Consider the following 23,784-nt stretch of genomic DNA (forward strand, 5'->3'; position numbering starts at 1 on the left):
GAAAAATGCAGAGAGGAAAGGGTAAAATGTGGAAGGAGTTTTAACTGCTCAGACTAGGACTGCTCTTTCCAAGGAGCAGAGGGGGTGCTGTTTACCCCATTCAGCATGTTAATAGGCTAAAAAGGGCAATGCTAATAGAAAATGAGTGTAGGAGTATTTCTTCATTTCAGCAGAGAAGAAACTGAATCCATGCTATCTTGACAATAGGATGGATGAAATAATGTTTGCATTTTTTCTTCCTGAGTTACAACATGGTCTGTTGAGTTCAACATGGAGATTAGATGAGGAAGTGAAGCTCGCACTTAGTGGCAAATACAGGGTCAGAAGTTCCTTTCTCTGAATAAAAAAGAATGGAAGACTAGAAGTTTTACAAATTAATAAATTGCTCCCTAATATCTTTTAGAATAGTGTAGATAATATGCTTTCTTCAATAAACTAGTGCCATAATCAAGTATCTAATGAATAGTTTGCAGTTGGTGTTTCCATTTCTGACTTACCCAAATTATATGTAATTTATCTGTGGTCACCGTGGATACATCTGATCTAAATGAATCATGGGAATATAATTTTCATCAAGATCAGATTCATTGGTATTTTGTTTTATGTGACATTTTATGTATCTGTGCCTTTTTTTCTTCTCTTCTTATCTCTGATTGCAGGTTTTGACCTAGTGAAGTGTGAAGATCCTGGCATACCAAATTATGGCTACAAGATCCGAGATGAAGGACATTTTATAGACACTGTCATTTTATACAGCTGTAATCCTGGCTATACAATGCATGGTAGTAGCATTATGACCTGCTTAAGTGGAGATCGAAGAGTTTGGGACAAACCTTTGCCTACTTGCATAGGTAATATGGGTTGTGGCAATGAAAGATTTTGGTCTGATGTTTCAAGAAAGAAAAACAACAAATACTCTGTCTTTCTATACTTCATGCTATGATAATGGTGTAAATATTTTTCAAGTAAAGATTTAATGTGAACATCCAAGTATAACTTCTGTGAAACAGATGGCTGGCCATTAATGGCTACAAAATGCAAGAAAACACATCTTTCCACAGGGCAGCTTTGATGCACGACTACTGCTTTGGTTCTGATGATATTCTGGATTGAGTTTGATATGCTATTACAGGCAGTGGTATTCTCAAACAGTTCACAAGCTAAGCAAACCCCATGATAAAGCAACTTAAGATTTTTTATTATGTTTTTTACCTTACCGGTTTTCATCAGAAATCACTGATTTCTAATTTTCATCCCACACCAGTGGATTGTTTAATCTGTGTGCTCTTGAGCCACTGTGGGCATGATAGGATACCCCATCTGTCAGTCTTGAGGTACACCTTTTCTCTAAATATCACACGTCTTCAAGTATGGAGAGCTGTTTCATTCCCAACCAACATAAATGTTACATAGAGAAGAACTAGGTGAGGAGTGTAAAATAACTGCACATCAGTATAGGTATTGCCTATTGTACCTTTGCAAGGCAGTTTCTCTCCTCCAGTGTTTCTTTCCAGTCCAGCAATTAGCAGTGATGTTTTGTCACTTTCCGAGTTCAAGTTTCAGATGAAGTTCTCGTGAGGCCTTGGGAAAGTCTTTCTTTCTATGCATCTTCTGATGCTTAGTGTTTGCCTCTGCTGCCTGCCGTGGGCAGGCCACCAACTGCTTTCAGAACGTACCTGCAGGATCCCTGCTTGTTGCCTCTCTCCCATATTGGGTGTTACATTCTCCATTCCAACAGCAGCTTCCTGCTGAACACATTCACAGATTTAAAAAGGAGCAAGTTCCCTTCCTTTCAAAAGTTCAGCTTACCCAGAGGGTAAATGCCAGCAAAACATCAGTGAACAGCATTTCTGCTGTCTTAGTAGAACTCATGATTCCAGAATTATATCTCTACGTTTTCTCTTACATATTTTACAGGTCAAAACAACTATTTCCGGTTTTGATTTAAGGACTTCTGTAGGCTCTTTAAACATTCAAGTCCTCAAGCTCTTTGGTTAATTGGCTAGCTTCCTTTTCCTCTAAGTTTGCCCTTTTATAGAGAAAAGCTACAATTAGTCTTACCTATGCCTGTCTCTGCGTTTAATTTAAATGAAGTCATTGCTGTAAGGTTATTTCCTGTAATAATTTCTTGTGCCTGTGTTCACTACAACATAAGTATTTGAATCACTTCTAAAATACTTGTTGGTTTAAAGTCTGTTAGGTGAATAAATCCAGCCATCTACCTATTTCCTTAGTATGATGATTTCTCATCTAATCTTCTAAGCTATATGTGGGATGCTCAAATCTCAACCATACTGTATTTAAAAAGAAATAAAAAATAATGTATATTCCAGTCTGTCCTGGATGAAGATAGGGAATGCAGGATTAAGTGAATCTAAAGAAAAATACTATGTTTGCTCCTGAAGAACATCTTTTGTAACACTTCTCCAACATATTTCTGACCAGTATGTATGTTTTTAAATGCTGACTTTATTTAGTTTACTGGATCACTACTATGTAATGCTCCTTCTGCACCCATATCTCTACCTGTATTTCCAGTTTGCTTGACAGCAGTTTACTTTCAAGTGTCTATCTTCCACTTATGATTGCTACTCTATTAATTATTGTTATTGTTATTGTTGTTCTTATTGTCATCAGCATTAGTATTGTTATTAGATTTTGTACCTTGCCTTACTAGATTTGGTTTCTGTATTTTCTTGCCAAGCTTCTGGAATCACTTGTACCATCTTGAGGATCCCACTTCACCTCGAAGTAAAATCATGTCCTGATATAAATGGAATAGTCAATTTTCTTTTGGTATCCAGAGACAGGCTTCATTCTTGCCTTCTGTCTGTTCAGCCACAAATCTATCTTTCTGTATATCTTCATCTCTTTACACACCTTTTTATTTGCTGTCCTTTCTTTATCTTTAAAATCAAATTTGGGAATTGTATCAGTTTTGTATAAGCTTCCTCGTCCCCTTTCTCAACTTAAAACTCTTATGAAATACTAACCTATTTCCCTAAGAAGTTGAATATTCACTGTTCTCTCTGAAAATTTTCTAAAGGGGAATCTTTCTAAACAGCCTTTCACAAACAGACTGTTAAATTAATTAAATTATGTTTTTTTCTACTGTTCTGTGCACAGGAAAACTTGTCATTAAGAACTCTAAAAACTCAGCTAAGCATCTGCAGATCATTTCATGTTTTGTTTTTATTTCCTGCTTCCAATGTTATTTATATAATCTTTTCTTTTTTCAGTTATGCTGTCACATTTTATCCCTTCCTACTTTTATTTGACAGGCTTTCTCTTCTTACTTTTTCTTAAGTTGTCATGAACTTCCAAACATGACTTACTTTTTCAGTCATATTTTCTTAATACCGTCCTGTTTGTGGAGACCTATTCTTTTTTGCTCGTGTTCTAGATTACCATTTGATATTTGATGTTCTCTTCAGTGACATTTAAATTCATCATTGTCTTTACAATCATTTCAGTCTCATTCACAAAAAACTTTCAAGTCCATAAATAAACATATTGCGCATATTCTACACCTAGTAATTTTCAGCCATACACTGGTATATTGATCGACATTAATCTTAATTTTTCTATGTTCCTTAATGAACATGTTTTATATCCCTTAATGTTCCTTAAGCCTTAATGAAGAAAGCCATTCAATTATTTTAATTCCTTCTCTAGAAGATTATAGAACATTTTTTAATATGATCAAACTTTATCACTTTATCACTCACTTTATTAGTAGTAATATACTGATTCTTTATATAGTATATTCTTTGAGGTGACTATTTTACAGTGCATATTGAAAAATATTTATGCATATTGAAAAAAAATCAGAATTTTTTATTATAATCACTTTGGAAAGTTTACTTTTGATCCACTCCTAATATGGATATTATTTTTTTTTTTAAATACATGATCTATATAATCCATCATCCCAAATTTTAATCATGTGTTCTTTTTCTGAATGTCTTCTGTCAATTAGTTTCAGTTTAAATAATTTTGGCTTAACTAGGTTTCTTGAGTTATTTGGTAAATACAGGAAGGTATCAGTCATTTCTTCATCTGTAGTTAGCTATTACAGTGACTGTTGCATTCTGAGCTTACTTGTATAATAAAAATTAACTGAAATATTTGGCAAAGGTAATATTTGAAGAAATTATGTGCTAAAGTAGATTTCTGCTGTTGATCTGTAAATAATACGTAGTGTTTTGATTGATCAAAACAGCACTATTGTAAATCAGTCACTTTGTTTCCTCTTCAGATATTATCCTTCCTGGTAACAGTTTAGGTGTTAGTAGTAACTTGGTACCATGTATAAGGGTTATTATTTGTCAAGAGTGTTGCTGATAGATTGTTTGGTCAAAATGCCATGGTTCTTTCTTCATCTATGTCGTACGTTATGGTTGCTGTACAGCTGTGCTTGAAGAGTTCCCCATGGTAGCATTTTTTAATACTGCTGCTTGTAAGGCAACACTGTAAATGAAGTAGGAATTCAGGTACATCACTTAACTGAAAAGTTATTGATTATAGAATCATAGAGTGGTTTGGTTCAGAAGTGACCTTAAAGGTCATCTAGTTCCAATCTGCCTGCCTTGGGCAGGGACACCTTACACTAGACCAGGTTACTCAAAGCCCCATCCAGTCTGGCCTTGAACACTTCAAGGGATGGGGCAGCCACAGCTTCTGGGCAACCTGTTCCACCCTCACAGTAAAGAATTTCTTCCTAATACCCAATCTAAATCTACCTTCTGATCCTTTTTTGCTCAGTGGCATCTGACTGTAACACAGTTCCAGTTTCATCAGGGTGCATCTTTATACTGGCCAGACAACAGCATGATGCTTTTAGCAAGCAACGTCAGAATCATATGATTCTGGATGCTAAGCACTGCAGCTGATCTCTCCACAAAGTTACGATAGCATTGATAATAAATGTGTTTTAAACAACACACTGCATACTTTCAAATCATGGATTTCTGATCTACTCTTTCTGTAGGCATATGGTATTTAAATTTTTAAATAATAAAGGACATGACTATGCATTTTCAAACATCTTTTTGATATAATTAAATTTGAAATTATATAGAGGAAACCTGAAAGCATTAAATTTAAGGCATTTTGACAGTAGAGCAACATATAAAGCGATTCTAATCCAACAGTGTATGTTCTGAATTTGAGCATTTATTGTATTGCTTAGAAGAGTCATACATCTTGGTTGGGATATTTCTGAAATGTTTCTGCTTTCTAGCTGATGCTAAAATTGTGCTTTTGTAGTTTCAGTTTATATCAAGCTATTCTTGTTGGTATAATAGCATAATCACAAAAGTATGGTTGATTGCTTTGTAACAAGGTAGGAATGAGAACATATGTGCATTTTTAACTCAGGCAGCTGTCTTGGTTTGTGTGTATGTGTATTACTTCAGAGAAATCAGATCATTCTGTTACCTTTTTAGAAGACAGAGAGATTTGGAATGGACAGAAAATGCAAGTGAAAAATATTATGATCTTGTCAAAAATACATTTAATCCTTACTTATTTTGTAGCTGAGTGTGGTGGTCGAATTCATGCTGCTACATCGGGCCGCATTTTGTCCCCTGGTTACCCAGCACCATATGACAACAATCTTCATTGCACTTGGATTATTGAAGCAGATCCAGGAAAGACAATAAGGTACGTGCTTGATTTCAATATTTATTGTTGACTTCAGTATATTATAAATTATAGCCTATCCTTTGTATTTGCATGCTCTTCTACACAAGCTGCTGGTTTTCAGTGAGGGAGGCAAGGAACCCTTCTATCAGGTGGCCAGGGTTTGCCTATTCAGGTGTAAAGTCCCAGGTTTTGGGACATGATAACTGCCCTAGGAACCTGCCCAAATCCTTCCATGCACCCTGCCATGCAGACACCAGCTGCCTCAGGGCACATTTCAATATCGCCTCACACAAAAGTTGTCTTCTCTTACACCAGGACAAGACCAGATTCCACAAACCCCATAATATGCTAATAGTGTTATGCAGTAGTGTTAACACACATAAGGTTGAACAAGGACTTTGGGAACCTGCATAATAGAAGCATCCATATCAGCCATGGATAGGAAGAAAGATGTATTCCCTCATCCTTTCCACAAAATAGCTTCCCCATCACAGTGAGGCCATCAGTGCCAGGGCAAAGCACATAGAAATTTTATATGTTAAAGTGTTCCCAAGATCAGCAAAAGAGATAAGCAGTGCAGACAGCAAACTCCATGACCCACACAGGAGCTTGCCACTTAGTAACTGTTATATCTATAGTATGCCTAATACAAAACTGCTGTCTTGAGCAATACCCACATTGCATGCTAAAAAGTATGCTGGTGGGTAGACACTGGTTGGACACCAGGCACCCACAAGGCTGCTCTGTCACTGCCCTTCTCAGCAGAACACGAGGGGAGAAAATTAGATGGGAAAAAAGACCATCTGTGGGTCAAGATAAGGGTAGTTTAATAAATCAAAAGCAAATGTGGCGCGCAGAAGCAAAGGAAAACAAAAGATTTATTCTCTATTTCCAGGCAATGTCCAACCTGGAAAGAAGGGCTTCAGTATGCTTAGTGGTTTCTCCAAAAGACAAATGTAATAATGGATACCACCCCCCACCCACATGCCCCCAGTTTTCTTTTTGCTTTTATTGCTCAGCAGATGTCATATGGTGTGAAATCCCTTTTGGTTAGTTTGGGTCAGCTATTCTGGCTGTATTCGCTTCCAAGATCTTGCCAATCCCCAGCCTGCTGGTGAGGGGGAATGTTGTGCCTTGATGTTGTGCAAGCACCACTCAGCTGTAGCCAGAACACTGGTGTGTTGTCATCATCTTTCTCGCTACCAATACAAATCACAGCACTATGAAGACTTCTATGGGGAAAATAGCCACCATCTCATCCAGAACTATTACAGCTGTCAACTGTGGTTTCAGAATTCTTCCCTAGAGTCACTGTAATGCCCTTCTTTTATATCTTAGTGTCACATTCAATGTGATAATTAGTTTTAAATCAAATATAATTGTTTAACACTATTTCTTAAATGCATTACCTCAAGCAACCATAAAGTTCCTGACTCTCTGCCAAGAGTGCTCAGACATCAGGCATCTTGGACCTTGTTGGGTGTCTATTAGGAACTGTTTTTTTGTCATGAATGCTTTGATCTGATGAGGATTTGACAAGCAGCAGCAACAGTAGCGAAGATTAGGTGATATAAAGCTTTATATTCAACACTGAAGGGTTTTCACTTTCCATTCCTGCTCTCTTCCGTCATATCATTAATGTATTTGACATTTTGAATTATGTAAGTATGAGACTTTTTCCTAATAATTATTTGAATAATGAGACCAGTAACATCTAAGACATTGAGAATAATCAGATTTGAGAAAGAATAAGAGATTTTAATAAGAGGTGTGGACAGGACTCAAGAATGCTTAAGAGGTAAAGACTGGAAGATTTCTCCACACAGGGTAGGCAGCATAAGGGAAGAAATTAGAATACAGAAAATGAGGGACACAAAACTGGTGATTAATGCATGAAATAAAGGTACATGTCAAGGACTGAATGATGGAATCTAGAGCTTTTATTTCTAAAATGATTTATGGAAAGATGATGGAAGGATTCCAGAACTCAGGCAGAAGGGAATTAGTAATACAAGAAGACCTTTTAAAATAGTTTTTCCTCATCAGTTTGGCATAGTGACAAGAAAGACTATCATACTTTGCTGTTGATGTGTAGCTAAATCACTCAAGTGGAAGGAATACCAATATTTAAAGACTCTTTCAGCTCAGTTTTCTGTAGTAGCGTAAAGATTCAAAAACTTTGAAATGGCAAATTCTATTCAATATTCAAGATGGTTGAATCCTAAGAGGAAGTTGCTGTGAAAGTAAGAATGTAACAGAAGCATTTAACTTCTAATCAAGAGAGATAATCTTAATTTCTGACATTTTAAAATAATCTGTTCATACTAATATGCCTGATGTTATGCAATAGAGATTAGTTTTCTATTCCTATAAAGGAGTACAGGATAGAAGAACAGGATGTAATAGGTATTTCTATCTACTGGATAGAAGTATATGATTTCCAGTAAAAATGTTACTTAACAATAGTATTGATTTATTTATTTTGAGTAAATATTAAGGTGTTTTATTATTAATTTATTGGGACAATAGTTTTAACTGATTGCTTAAAGGAAAAGTATTACTTTTTAAAAATAAAATAGGCAAAACAATATAAGCAAATGGCTGGTTACTCACTGGGGGGGGGGGGTGTTACTTTTTTTTTTTTTTTTTTTAGTAATCCCATTTCTAAACCAAATAATTAATTCACTCCATCATGGGTGAATTCAGTGTGTCATTTACGTGTGAATGACAATCTTCAAATTAATGATTTCAACTTGATGACACATGTAATGAAGAAATATCTACACACAGCTGTTTGAAACAAAAATATAATTTTCATATTTACCTGTTAGATTTCTTCAGTGTTAAAAATGTAAACAGTCAGAACTTGAAGTCGGTGTGCATATAACACAGCACTCTTGAACATCTTTCTAAATCTAATACTTCACCTTGAGATAAATACAGATTATTCTATTATAATTCTATGTTTAATAAGTTTTTGGCATAAGGCAAAGGTAGAATAATACATGCCATGCTGACAGAATTTCCTGTGCTGTGTATGCTTCTGTCTGGTAGCGACTACTTTTTTAAAATTGCGGTTCAAGTCAATCACTGGTTTTGGTACACTCATTTGAATATAGCCTCCTTCTCTCCAAACTATACAAACCCAGAGCTCTTATTTTTCTTACAGATATTTAAGGGATAAATTAATTTACAAAACAAGTATTGTGTCTGTCAAAGTGATGTTTTCTGTAATTCAGGCATTTATAGAGCAGAATAGCATCTCTCTTCCACAATGAGCTCATACAACAGGAAAAATTAGTAAAACTGCAGAGCCACCAGCCCTTTTTCAGTCCTAAACAACATCCCAAAACTAAGTACAATCTGGGAATGATTGCTTGGAGTTTTGTTAAATTTTGTTGAATGAGTAATGTACAGTGCTTTTAATTTCTCTTTGCAGTCTGCATTTTATAGTTTTTGACACTGAGGCCGCTCATGACATCTTGAAGGTGTGGGATGGGCCTATTGATAGCAGCATCCTTCTGAAAGAATGGAGTGGCTCAGCCCTTCCAGAAGATATTCACAGCACTTTCAACTCATTAACATTACAATTTGACAGTGATTTTTTCATCAGCAAATCGGGCTTCTCCATTCAATTTTCAAGTATGTAAATTATTTTTCATCTCAAATATAATATTGATATGTACTATTAATACATGTTATGTATATTAACTGTTCCTCATCTTATAACTTAGTCTTAAAAAAAAGATAATTTTAATCATATATTTATGCAAATAGCTACAACTAGGGAGAAGTTTTGTACTTTGAAGTTTAAGTTTTCTTATTTCTAATTTTCCACAGCAGCCATATTCCTAGTATTGTCTAATTAGCATTATTTAACAAGTCGAAATGGATTTGTACATACATAAATTTTCTTCTACACTGGTAGTTTTTAATGTTCCTACCAGTGCTACCTAACAATATATTCTTTTGTGTTTATACATTGTATTGCTTGTTTTTTTTTTTTTCTCACAAGATTGGTTACATCATGCATCATTTTTATGACCTTAACAACTGTTTGTGTACATGATTAAACTGAAAAATACATTTTAACATACTGAAATAGATTTTAAAATTTGGTATTAAATGGATCTAATTCATCTTCAGTTCTAAAGTGAAAGAATATTATCAATATTGTAGAAGTGATCAATACCATAAAATTAACTATGTGGAGTTTTTCTACGACATGATGAATGGTAAGACAGAGGGTAGGGCCCAAGGGAGACTATCGTATTTTCTTAGTTGTTGAATCCTTACATATCTATATTTCTGCTCAGCAGCATAGGAAAACTATGAATTAATAAAGCATGTATGAGTAGGAGTATTGTTTAAAACTTCTGTAGGTGCTGTCATTCAGATGCAAAGGGCACAGATAAGTTTTCTCTCATTATTATTTCATAAGGAAATACACTTTGGGCATTTCCTGGTCTCTAAATAATGTCTTTTACATTTATCCATTTAATTAATTTTGCTTGATTTTTCTTAATGCTGTACCCCCCAAACCAGAGGCTCTTCTATCAGCCCTAAGATACCTAGATAAAAGAATGCAAAAATTAGTCAAAGACAGAACAAAATCAATATTTCTAAAATTTCTGACCAGTATGCTGTTTTTCATGTTGTTGAAAGAAGATAAATTTTACATTTTTGAAAATAAAGGCGTTTTTTACTCTGTTAAGGTTAGTAAACACATTTTATGTTGTATTTTATGGAAATACTTATAAGTTTATGCAAGGATTTTGAAAGGAGGAAAGTATTTAAACAGATTTGTCATTACATTTTTTGACCTTCCATGATACTTGTGGTAAGTAGGAGATAATTTAATGCCTTAAGGGTGAAGAACTGATTTTCCCATCTGGTGGATGCATTCACTGATCATGCTAGCAGTTGCTAGCTAGTTTCATTCACCCTGCTTGACAAGTGGAATGTTTTATTAATTTTTAATTGTAAGGAGTAAAATATATGATTTAAGGAATATGTTAAAGTAAATTTTTAATTATTTAATCTAAAAATCAGAGCTTAGTTTATTTAGTCTCCTTGAGGTAATAGGGAGACCACTATGGCCTTGATCTGTAAAGAATTTAAACTAATCAACCTACGGCTAAATGAAGATCTCTGCATACTTTAGTATTCATTATGTGTTCAAACTGTAGGCCAATTTATAGCAAAGCTGCACAGGGTATTGAAAATTCACTACTTTAGTAGTTTTTAATTCTTAAAGTTCTTTAAGTAATTAATTTAAGTTGCTTAAACTTTTTCTGGTTATTCCAGAAGATGTGGATACTTATTACAAATTCTGTGAAGATAACTGGTCAAGTTTTGTGTCTTTGTGTCACTTGAAGTATTTTCATGTGTTGCATTTATTAATGAGTGCATTTTATTTTAACATAAATTACAATCCAAGAAGTAAACTTCAGGTGCAGAATTACACAGGATTAGAAATCCTTCAATATTCTGGACCTCTTACACTTACATACAACTTCTGGTTTGGATTATGCAATTGGGATGAGTGTCAATGAACATCAACTTGTGGGATCATACAAAGGATATACATCTGAGAATATATGGTCAAATGAACAGTTTAAAGACGGCATTTTAGAGCAAACCTGCTAGAGAATTTGTTTCACTGTTCTGTGGATGGCCTGATTACTTTCTATGCTTTGCACTCTAAAATGTCTTTACTGCATCTGCCTAAAGAGGAGCCATTGTGAAAAGATAGTATGAAGTAGATCAGAAAATAACACCTATAAAGTACTTACTGTTGATTGTAAATGTGATTAAAGGAATTTTTGATGGAAAAATGTAAGTGGTTGAAGCTTAAAAAAAAAATATTTAAACGCTATTAAAAGTGCCCTGTCTTGTCCACTCAACTCAGCAAGTAGACATGAGGACACGAACTGACAAGAGTGATTATGTTAATTGTAATCAGTCTACTGCTTTTCATTAAAACTTAATTACCATTTAATCATGCATAAAAGGACAATAAATGGAGTTCATTGTACAAAACTGACCTTTACTGTGGGGGTTAAATACATTCAAGCTGTATATTACAAGGCAGGGATGTGAACCAACTCTTTCTGGTCATAATACAAAAAGTGAACACAAGAAGGGCATAGACAAATTTGCTAATTTGCCTCTTTGTTCCAAAAAAACAAAGTTACTGGCAGCAAAAACTTCCTAAATTAACTGTCAAGAAGAAACTTTGTAACCTAGCTTAGTTCTGTTTTACATGTCTAAGGTAAGTGGGATATTAATTTCCATCTGAAATGGCTGTTTTCTTTTTTTCAGCTATAGGTCTAGATGTACTAACATACAGTGTATTTCAAACTTCTGGACATCTCACGGCAGGTGAAATGAATCCTACTTGTCTTTTTACAGGTGTTAAGTTCCCTTAGAAATGCCATAAGGTATCCTAGCTAGTCTAAGTCTGCTACTCCAGGTTATACATCCGTAAGTCCTTGGTCATATCTTCCATGTCTATGCAGATACCTTGGATATTGTAAGACATCTTGAATGAGACTAGCCACGTATTTTGAAGTAGATCAGTCTTGCCGTGAATGTTAATCTTCAGCTACCCTAGACTTCTGAAAGTGCTTTGATTCCATGCTAGTCTATGGTCCATTGCTTTTATTGACCTAACTTTATTTTATTGAGAGCTTATTTATATCTAGCCATATAAATTGTTTTCTCGATATTTAACAAAACCAATGGAAGTGGCAAATGATAGGAACAGCATGGGCAGTTGATAGTCATATTATCATTCTCACAGAATCAGCCTTGTTTTAGCAATACCTAAGAGTAATTCTACCCTTAAAGTCTAACCTTTTTTTCTGAACTAAATTCTTAGCTGTTGTAACTGGAGAACTGTACGCATTTTTTATTTTTTAACTAAATAATGCGTTCATAGTTTCTCAGCCGGCTTCATAGATTTTGCTCCTCCAGGCTATAAATACGTCAAAGGATTATTTGCACTCTTTTTATAATAGAAAAAAAAAATTTTGGAAATGTCTGCCTTTTCCAGAGTCAGACCCTTCTGTGGTCATTTTCTATGCCTACATCTTCTTCTATGGCATTGTTCATTTCTCTTAGTCATAGTATTTGGTTAGAATACACTTTAATTAACAGTATGCCTGTGTCTGCTTTCATGTGAACAGAAAGGTAACATCGTAAATAGTAAAATGTTAATAAATAAACAGATTCTTTTCTCAATTTCTTTTTAATATGTCTTACTAGAAGAACTGCACGCATTCATTTTATTAGAAGCGAATATATGAAATAAAGGCACTTGCATAGTTGGTTTAATCCAGTTCTGCTGTTGCTTTCTCGCTCTCCCAATATTTTTAAAATTTGCTTTTGAATTAAATGCAGATATAAGCAATGACAAGTAAAGATACCTGGCTATATCTTAACAACACAAATCATCAATTATGATAATAGAAATGAAAAACTTATAGGGAGCGGTTAATTAGAACAATCATTTGGAAACTGTTGTCTGATGTGACACATCTATTGATATCTTTGTTTGACAAGAGCTTAAGCATCAGCAGTTCTGATAGTTACTGATAACACTGGGCTTAATTCCGTTTAAGCAATGATGCTTGGTTCTGCCCGGTTTTGTAATTCCATTTGATCATGTTTTTGTCTGCATTGATGCCTACAGTAACTGTCACCTGTCTAGATCTGTTGAGTAATGTTGTCTTGTAAATTGTTCTTTTATTGCTGAGATATCTTTTAATCACTTGCTTAATGGCTGGAGCTACTGCATTTAGGTAGTAGGAGCATTTCCATGACAGAATCTCAATTGCTAGGATTTGTCATGCAGTTATTCCAGTTTGATTCACAATTAAATTATCAAGAGAAGGAGGTTAGCAAAAAAATATATTTTAAATGAAATGTACACATGCATAATCACATGTTTTTGCTAACTAACTAAATTTTGAGTTCAAAGAAAATGAAATCCATTCGGACTTCCCTTGTTAAAATAAATAAAAGGACACAAGACACAGGAATTCATGATTCCATTTTAAAGTCTATAACCTAATCATTTCACAATTCAGTCTCTTCTTTTGCTTTCTGTGATGCTATAACTGTTGCATTGGATGTTCACAATAATTTCATGAAAATGTCTTAGCATTGCTGTCCATTGTCTAATTCATGGCCTGGGCAAGTCATCCTCAGCCTCATAGAGGGTAAGCTGTTCTTCATTTGGTTACAAGCACAAATGAAGCTTGTAGATTTTTTTGATGGCTATCTCTAAACTTAACAGCTTTTGTACTTCAGACTTAATGAAAGGGGTTGCATTTGCATTTGAGTTTCTTCTTTCTTTACATTCTTGGAAAATACATTTAAATACGTGGTTGATGCTAATGTACTTTGATATGCCAAACTCCTTCTCAGACCTATTATGCAAAGATAATGCACTAAACAGGGGAAGCTTGTGCACTGTCTGCAATTTACAAGCTTAGCTCCAGAAAAGTCTTTATTATTTTTATAACCACTAGAAAAAACTAGTGTTGCAACACAACACTATAGCAAATGGCATAGATGATTGTTCACCAAAGATATAGTGAAAATATATTTGATAAACGTGATGTTGTGGCTGTGTTTGGGGTTTTTGGTGTTTTTTTTTGTTTGTTTTGGTTTGGTTTTTTGTGAGCTACAATACATTACAGGCTAAACAAACAATTAAAAGAAATGTCTTTCAGGTGAAGTATAGATCAGGCACAAATCTAGCATATTCCTCATAAGGCTACTGGCACACAAAAATACGGGGTTTTGTATTCTCAGAAACAGCCTTATATTGATTTTCATTGAAGTTTTAAATCAATTTTGAAAATTTATTTCAAGAGCCAAATCCAAACTAATATGGGATTCTGGAAGATTATTAAATTTAAAACAGAGAGTCTTAACACAGTGGCTGCCAACTTACGGAGGTCTGGAACTCCCTAGCAATTTGCAGTTTTGCCAGATGCCCTTTCTTCTGGCACCTAAACCTGGTTTCAGCTTTTTCATACACAGAAGCCTGTTCCTCTCTTAGCAGAGGAGGCAGTAAAGATGGGAAATTTTTCAGAGTATTACTCTATAACACACTGAATCTCATGTAGCTTACTGCTTTGAACATAAGTGTAAGAACTGAGAAGCAGCAATTTAATTTTTTTCCAGCTTAATGGAATTTAGATCCTCTCTCCTGGCCATGCCATTTTAGTCACCTAGTTTTTCTCAGTAATTTCTTGGAAGTCTGACTATGAAATTTGATTTGATTTAGCATCCATGAATCTAAAATGTAGTTACTAGTTTCCCTGCTTAGTAGAATATATGTTGTGATTGTGTTCAGCTTCAAGTTTCTGGATTCATCAGGGTTTTTTTTGAAAATTGTATACGGCAGTGTTATATCAGAGCGCAAACGTGGCCTATCATAAGTGTGTAAGCTAGATATTAATTGCATGACTCTGTATTAGTCTAGGGGCTGAGAAGAAATGAGCCTGTTATAAAAGACCAGTGACAGAAGAACTGGTTATTTTTAATGTCTGGTTTACTTATGAAGGCATATAACCTCTATACCTTTTAGATAACTTGCACAGTACCAAATGAAGCAGTAGTAGATGTGTAATTTTCATGTAGTTACAGATCCTCTTGGGAATCTTGAGAGGTAAAACAACTTGGAAAGGAGACAATTTGAAAAATTGACTGTCTAAATGTTCACTTTGCTAGATGACACATCGGTTCTTAAGTAGCTGGTGTTTTGTTTAATTAGGATCAGATGTATTTGGCATGATAAAAAGGTTGTTAGTTTCCAGTACATAACTTCTGAGTCTGCAAGAGTAAACACAAGGATATTTTGGTGCTTACTAAACGTCTGTGATTGTTTTTAAAATTTAGAACTTTATATCATAAGAAATAGAGATTAACCTTGAAATGAATATTGAAAGGCATCAGTCCTTCATAATTGGTGCATACTTGACACAGTCAAAACTGAAAAGATGTTATTTGCTGAGATATTATATTGCATGACCTTTTAAGGAGAAAATGTAGATATTCAGAGATTTTATGGAAAAAAAATACTGATTAATGGCAGGGATGGGTTTATGTTTATTTACTTGAAAGAATTACGATTCCTTAACAAATATGCACTCTAATGATCCATTCTTTAGAGTTGTTATTGTCTGTCAAATGATAAATACTTCTCTGATGTCATGACCATGTTTTCCATCCCCTGTGGCCAAGTATACATTTAGTAAACTGCACTAATATGGGATGTCATGTAAATTGTTAGAGTGGTTCTTGGGAAATGTTTACGCAGTATTCATCAGTAATGACAGCACTACTTTAACTCTGGGACTGATGCTTATAAATTCTGGTGGAAAAACAGTCCACCACTTCTAAAAAAACTGCTATATCTTTAACTTCATTTAGATACAGGAATCATCCCAAGTTATGAGACACTATTTTGGAATGGAAACATGGTCAAAAAATTATGAATAATGAAATGTTAAAGATCCTTTTAGTGTGTTAATTATCAGAACCAATAAATTGATATATATTGATCTTTTACAGTTTCTGTGATTTGTCTAAGTGACCACCTATTTGCTAGAACATACAGAAAACCATTTTACCAATATCAAATGTTTGTTTCTCATTTTGCGCATTCTTTTTTCAAACTGTCCCCTGAAAATTTGCAACACAGAAAAAAAAATAATTTCCAGTTGTACAAATGAATAATTGTTTCAGTTTTCCAAATGTTTAGTTATTCTTGCTGTTTCTTATAATGGTATACTCTTCTGGTGTGCATGGAAGGAGTAGATGCAGTTGTTGATATAGAAAAAGGGTTACCTGCACATTATGGGCACAGAGGTTGCATGGTGGTGATGGTGTCTACATAGTTTCATAAGTCTGTCTTATGAAAGCCTTTGGGTTGTACTATTTGAAATGAACTAGCAAAAGCATTCTAATAAAATAGTAATGTTTCCTGGTATTGAAACAGAAAAAAAAGAAAAAAAAAAAGAAAAACCCAACCAAAATACATCCCACCCCAAAAAAGAGAGGCGGGAGGACAGTCTGTTGTCACTAACACATCATTTATAGGAGGTATGGAAGAGTCTGTGCCTCTCTGTTTAAAACAACAGAAAATGATTATCAAGCATAAAGAAATATTACTTTATGTTCTTAGTCTTTTTTGGCCTGTAATTTATAACACTATCCTGAAACCCAAGAACCTGAAGTGCTGCATACTGCTCTGAATACATTCTTTCCTTGGTGTTTATTGCAGCTCAGCATGTTGAATACCTAAAGCCAGTGTAAAAGACCTGGCATCTTCCACAAATCCATACTGGATGTATATTTGTGTATCTACTTTATGAATGATTACTTGCTTTAAATCATACGGTATTGATTGTTCTGCTCAGTTTAACATTGCTTTTATAATTTATTTTTTTACAAAGTAAAATCCTTATCCAAACTCAGGAGACTAAACATAGGGAAGATATTTTGCTTGGATTCATTTTGAATGAATCCTAAGAAAGTTGTTGCTTGCACCTGATACAGGAACTTCAGGGCTACATAAAACTGCTATTTGATTCAGCCACTTAGTAAACATAGCATTTTCATGCTGCAGGATATTAAGACTATAAAACAATGTTATGAATATTATGCTACGTAGTCTATTGTGAAAAAAGCATCAAAGTGCATGAAGAAATTTGTGTTGATAACCAGAACATTAAAGTGAGAAAAGAAGCTACTAGCTCTTTTGATGCATTAACTGGGAAAAAAAAAAAAAAAAAAAGAAAGAAAAGCTTGTGCGTGTTTCCTCTCAGGCCATATTTTATATTAAGGAAACTGGCAGGAAGCCGACATGATCACAGTGTATCTTAGTGGGCAGATTCTTGTAAAAAAAAAGGAGACAAAATGCCTTCCTGTATTAATTTATGAATAAATAATATTGCCTCTGGTTGGAATGCTCATGTAAAAATATTTTGCATTAAATTATGGGTGTTTAATATCTACACCTTAAAGATTTATTTCATCATCCGTTTACAGCTTCTATTGCATCAACCTGTAACGATCCTGGGACACCACAGAATGGTACTAGATATGGAGACAGCAGAGAGCCTGGAGACACTAACACCTTTCAATGTGACCCTGGCTATCAACTTCAAGGACAGGCTAAAATTACATGTGTGCAACTGAATAACCGATTCTTTTGGCAACCTGATCCTCCTACATGCATAGGTAATCAGATGAAATGTCAGTCTCTTTTAAAGGTTAATACAGATCAGATTTCTTATTCAACTAGTGGGCATATATACGATGCTCATGCCGGAGTGATGCTCTTTTCAGAACCCAGTTATTTCATACTTACTGACAGCCTCATTCTCAAGCTTAACACTGGTTTTGGGTGCCATTTTCTTACTGTGTTCTATTGTTTAAACTTCATACAAAGTTAAAATTAACAAAGTCTAAGAGAAATTATTAAATGGAAGCAGTAATTTGGATAAAAAGATTTCTCACTGAAATGGTCTTGTTAGCTTGGTCTTCTGTGTAATAATTTAGTTACATAAACTTCAGTCTAGCATTTATTCTGAAAATTTTTTGAATTCTTTTATATGTTAAATACCCATCCTGTGCTATCCCTAGAAAGCTAAAGTTATCTTTTTCTGAAGCCAGATGCTTGTTTTGAAAGGTAGATGCAGAGAAGGGGGTCCAAGTGGCAATGCTATTGAAAGAAATTAGATATATTTCTTTAACAGCAGGAGAGGGTGGGAGCAGTTCTTTCTTTGAAACAAGTTTTGATTCTTGGTTCTGTAGTCCTATATGGCATAAAGGTTTCTCTGAGGTCAGTAGGCTAATGATTACAGGCTTAGAAGTCTTGCTGAAATGTATTTTAAGGTCATGAATGTAGCTCTTATAACAATAGAGTTAATCAACATCTGTGAAAATTTATCTGCTAGGTATAGTATTTTTTTAAATATTTATGATTATTTTTTGCCTACTGATTTACAATTAAAAGAAGACTTATTTTCATGATCCTAAAAGCCAGATGCTAGAATAAAGATAATGCTGTTTCTTTCTACAAGCCATTATAGAGAGACTCTTTCCAAAACAGCAAATCCCCAAACAACTGCAGTCTCTCTGTTTCTCTGGAGCGTTTATAGATACCTCAAAAATACTAGGAAGTATTGAGGGTGATGCAGGTTAGCGTCTCTAACTCCATATCATTTAGCAGAATTAGAACAGCATATAATCTGAACATTGTCTTCTGCATACCTTGTGTACAATGTCTAAATATCAGTGTGGATTTGTTTACTAAACATACTCAGATTATTCAGAAATTAAAAAAAATTACATAAAATAAAAAATAAAATATATGTGGTGTCTGATGGTGTAGAAGATTCATACTGTTTTTGTAAACAGCAATAATCAATCAATATTTCTTTATAGTCTAATAAAAAAAAAACAAACAAAAAAACAAAAAACAAAAAAACAAAGAAAGCCCCCAAACAACACAAACAGGAAACTAAATACAAAAGGAAGAAGGAAATAAAGAAGGAGAGAAAGGAAAAGTACAGGTTTTTGAGGCAGAAAGTATATTCATATTGTTATTCTTCCACATACTTAAAGAGACTTTGAAAGGGAAAGCAGATTAAAGAAGTGCTGTACACATGACGATATTAGAAACCATGAGTTCTGTAAAGCCATTATGTGTCTTTTAGGATTTTTCATAAAGTCCTTATTTCAGTTTGCAGACTTATACATTAAAAAGTATTTACATTTAAGAACTTTACTACTCACTACTCTAAAAGGTTGTGTGACTTCCATTCCTGATTGTTTAGTGTTTTCTGCTCTATTTGTACTTCATAGTTTTCGTCATGGTTATCACAGGTTCAATCATCAGCACATATACCCACACATGTTACTTCAGAAACATGAAACATTACTGGAACCAGTATTTATGTGAAATATTGCTGGAACCAGTATTTGTGAAACCAGAAAAGAAATAAAAATGAAAGAAAAAGAGAGATCAAAAATAATTACTAAAATTCAAAAAATGGAGACACAAAATCCTCCAAATACATACATACACTAACTTTTAAAACAAATAAATAAATAAACAATGGAGAAGAATATACTGTTTAGTTTTTTTTTCAGAAGTGCCATGAAGGAAATGCCTTTATCAATGTCTTCGTTTCGGTTAGGAGCATTGTTTCCAAGCAAATTTTCTTGTTCTCACTTTAGTTCATGATTTTGAATATTCTTGGAGCATTTGAGTGAAACTAAACTGGAAAATATGTTCTATGAGTGCATCTGATACACTGAAACAACATTCAGTCTCCAGCATTCAGCTAGAAATGGCCATTAGTAACAACTGTTTTTCCTACAAATGTATCCCTGTCTGTCTGTGTGACTCTGTAATATAAATGCAGCCTGTGTTTACTACTGTACTTTCTAGTTAGAATTCTGTGTGATTATTGTCTTTGGAAGTCGGATTCCTTATCTGTTTCAAAGTGATGTTTAATTTATTGTAACTAAATGAATGTATTGGATTTTTTATTTGGGTAATACCTTTACTGAGTGAATCAAACTGTTTTGTGTTACATCTACAGTCAGAAAAACCCTGCATTAAGTAATGGTAAGAATATACAGGATCTTAGAGTCATTTCCAACCCTAACTATTCCATGATTCTGTGACTTCCTATTTAACTACATATTTTTATTTCTTTAGAAAGAGCTTTTCTTAGGCTTCTTTTGGATATGCACAGAGCTGACTTTTTGTAAGGAAAATATAAAAATGTTTGTTAGCTGGAAATTAGTAAAAGCAGAAGTCAATTTACTCCTGTTTAACAGCTAATATGTGCTTGTGAATTTAACATGTGACCATATTCCTTTTTCTTTTTACATTGTGACAGCTGCATGTGGAGGTAACCTGACAGGCCCAGCAGGAGTTATTTTATCCCCTAACTATCCACAGCCTTATCCTCCTGGGAAAGAATGTGACTGGAGAATAAAAGTAAACCCTGACTTTGTCATTGCCTTGATATTCAAAAGGTACCATTTCTAGATGAATGCCTCTGTTTAAAAAAAATTTAAATGTCATGTCTAAAAATGGCATCATTTATCACTTCTTAAAGCTTCTAATTATATGCTCTGGCTAAGTCCTGGAATGTACACGAGTTCTGTGCTATATCATTGCTTAAAAATAGCGTAAAAGAAAACTATGTAGTTATATGGCAGTTTTGATATCAAATACCTTCCTGAGCAGCAAAAAATTCTATGACCTGTGAAATATCTTTGAAAAACTGTCAGTTTTAGAAATGCTTGATTTACATTGTTGTACCTTATAGTAAAGACTTGAACTGTAGTGCAGACTCTGTCTGTAACTCAGTTCTTAAAGTTTTTTACAAATACAGAGTAAAAATATTTTGCTTGGAATGCATAGGTAAGGGAAAAAAAAATGGCCTATTTAAGAGATGGAAGACATCTAAATAATGTTTTCATAATAATAATTAAAAAAGTTAAATTGCTCAGTGTGTTCCATCATCAAACTACATTTCTTGCAAACAGTTTTTACATATATTTAAGCTCAGGGATATAGCTGTATCCTTGTGTTCAGTTTATCATTTCTATTTGAATCAAGCCTAAATAATCATCTTGCTTGCTGTATCTATGGATTCAAATGCAATATTTTTTCTTTCTTAGATTCTCTGTCCTAAGTGTGATTTTCCAGCTAATAGCAACATTGCTGTTGACTTCAGTGGGATGCTGATACAATTCTGATTCTTTTAGGAAGAGATGATGTCATGTTCAGATTTTTTTTTGTGTAATATTTGTACCAAAAAAAAAACACCAGCAAAAAACAAAACAAGTTTGAAAATTCCACAGTTTTTTTTGTTGACTGATTGAAATGTGTTTTCTAGTAAAATACAGATACACAAAAAATTAAAGCATCGAAGACTAAGGTACTTGGAATTATATAAACAGGAATGTGATAATTCTGTTCTTCAGGTATGTGAAGAGTGTTAAGAGATGAGAATAGTTTACTATTCATTACACTCTTGAAGATATCACATGATAGGTATGGTAAGCAGCATATTTCGGTGGACTGCCCGCATAATCAGCTCAAAAGATCCATTTAAATTTAGAAAAAAAAGAAATTTATAGTTATTCAGAATTCAGGTTTGTTTGTGAATTCTATTTTAAGGAATACAAATATGAGCACTGTAACAGAATTTGCAGCTTATGCTATACTTCCAGTCATGTTATAGATAATTGCACTCTCCACTCTCCCTCCTCAAGAAGCTGTAATGATGCTGTGTTTAATGCACTTCAGGATGCAGTTTGTCTTCCTGGCTGCCAGGGCTCACTGCTGACTTGTCTTGGGCCTGCTTTTGACCAGCATCATATATCCCTTTCTGTAGAGCTGCTCCCCAGCCTCTCCTCTCCCAGTTTCTACTTCTGCCCAGGATTATTCTGTATCAGGCACGGAATCTGCCATTTAGGCTTAAATTTCATCCTATCTAGGTCCTGCTGCAGGGCATCTTTCCATCAATAGTCAATCGCACTTCCCAGTTTGGTATTATCAGGAAACTTGGTAATGGTGCCTTCAACTTCTGCATCCTGAGTGTGAATAAATACATTGAACAGAACTGGCCCTAGAATTGAACCCCAAGGAACACAGCTGGTAACCAATCACCAGGTAGATGTGGCCCCATTCACTACAACCCCTTGAGGTTTGTGCTTCAGCCAGTTTTTCACCCACTGCATTGTGAATCTGCTCATCTCACAGTGAGAGAACTTATCCAGAAGCATGTAGTGAGGGATGGTATCAAAAACCTTACTAAAATCCAGGAAAACTGCATTCACCACCTTCCCTTCATCCACTAGGTGGGTGACCTTATTGAAGGATATCAAGTTAGTTAAACAAGATTTTCCCTTAGTGAACCCATGTTGACTGTGCCTGATGATTGCATTGTTCTTTAAGTGGCTTTCAATTGTAGCCAGTATAATCTTCCCTATAATTTTTCCAGGAATGTTTTCAATGTAACATGACTCGCCAAGATTGCATTGTAAAGATCACATATATGTGCCATCACTTGATTTAAAAGCTCCCAACTCCATTCATTTTGGTTTATAGGTTCTTCAGTACAACAACAGCCTTTAAAAAAAACAAAGCAAAACAAAACAACAAAAAAAAACCACAAAAAAGCAACAAAAAAAAGGTCTGTAGTTCCTTGGGTCTTCCCTCACACCCTTTGTATAAACTGCCAGTAGCATTGGCTAGCTTCTAATCAGCAGGAACCTCCCCACATACTCCCAAGATCCAATAGGATCAAGAGGTGTAATGTTTCTTTGACAGCTACAAAATCTACTTTCTTAACATAACCATTTTCTGTTCATTTTATTTAACAGTTCTCATTTTTAGGCAGTATGCTACAGGTAATACCCGTACTATTCTCAAGGAAGAAAAGGGCTTTGAGAAGGCAGCAGTGCCTGCGTAGGATAAAGTTGTGGGCTGAGAGTAGAGAGGTGCAATATATTTTGTTAAATTTGTGTTGGCTACAGGAAGATTGACTACTAGTGCCCTGTGCAATTTACTTCTCTTTGGTTTTGTTTTTTAGACTGCTATTTCTTTCAATTCTTCTAACTCTCAAGTGAGAATTCTCTGTCTTAGCAAAAGTTTCAAAACATTTTTCTGGCATCTCTTACCTCTTGAAAATAGGGCATGAAATATTATTCATTATAAGAAACTATTTTCATTTGACATTACATGACTTGGAAATTTTGTGTTTAACAATACTAACTGATACAATAGAAAGGAAAACAGCTGAACACCACACTTGCAAAAAAGCCAAATATTTATTTATTTTGATTTACAAAGACAAATAGAAACAAAAAAATCCAGCCACTTGACTGAGTCTTTGGCTGCTTTTTGTTTGTTTGTTTGTTTTTATGTAGGTTTACTTGTATTTCCTTTAGTTGTCCTAGTGTATCCTTCTATCTAGCTCTGTATAAGTTTCTCATAAAAATGCTTGTGTTTATATTGTCTCAGAACTCATCTCAGATTCCTCTGAAAGGCATTACATTGATCTTCATTATTGCTTCTTATAAAGA

At 34.4% G+C, this 23,784-nt stretch overlaps 1 protein-coding gene across 1 annotated transcript in view; it reads left to right on the plus strand.

The window, feature by feature from the left end:
* Nucleotides 1–23,784, plus strand: part of CSMD1 (CUB and Sushi multiple domains 1) — a 1,163,462-nt gene that overhangs the window by 956,770 nt on the left and 182,908 nt on the right. Inside the window, exons 24-28 of the mRNA XM_061460659.1 lie at nucleotides 660–851; nucleotides 5,538–5,664; nucleotides 9,086–9,288; nucleotides 17,716–17,907; nucleotides 20,583–20,721. Of these exons, the coding sequence (XP_061316643.1) occupies nucleotides 660–851; nucleotides 5,538–5,664; nucleotides 9,086–9,288; nucleotides 17,716–17,907; nucleotides 20,583–20,721 (853 nt within the window). The remainder of the gene's footprint in view (nucleotides 1–659; nucleotides 852–5,537; nucleotides 5,665–9,085; nucleotides 9,289–17,715; nucleotides 17,908–20,582; nucleotides 20,722–23,784) is intronic.

The sequence above is a fragment of the Pezoporus flaviventris genome, unplaced genomic scaffold, assembly GCF_033815535.1.
Source record: "Pezoporus flaviventris isolate CSIRO_AGI_PZ_B2104156 unplaced genomic scaffold, CSIRO_AGI_Pfla_v1 ptg000031l, whole genome shotgun sequence".
Taxonomy (NCBI): domain Eukaryota; kingdom Metazoa; phylum Chordata; class Aves; order Psittaciformes; family Psittacidae; genus Pezoporus; species Pezoporus flaviventris.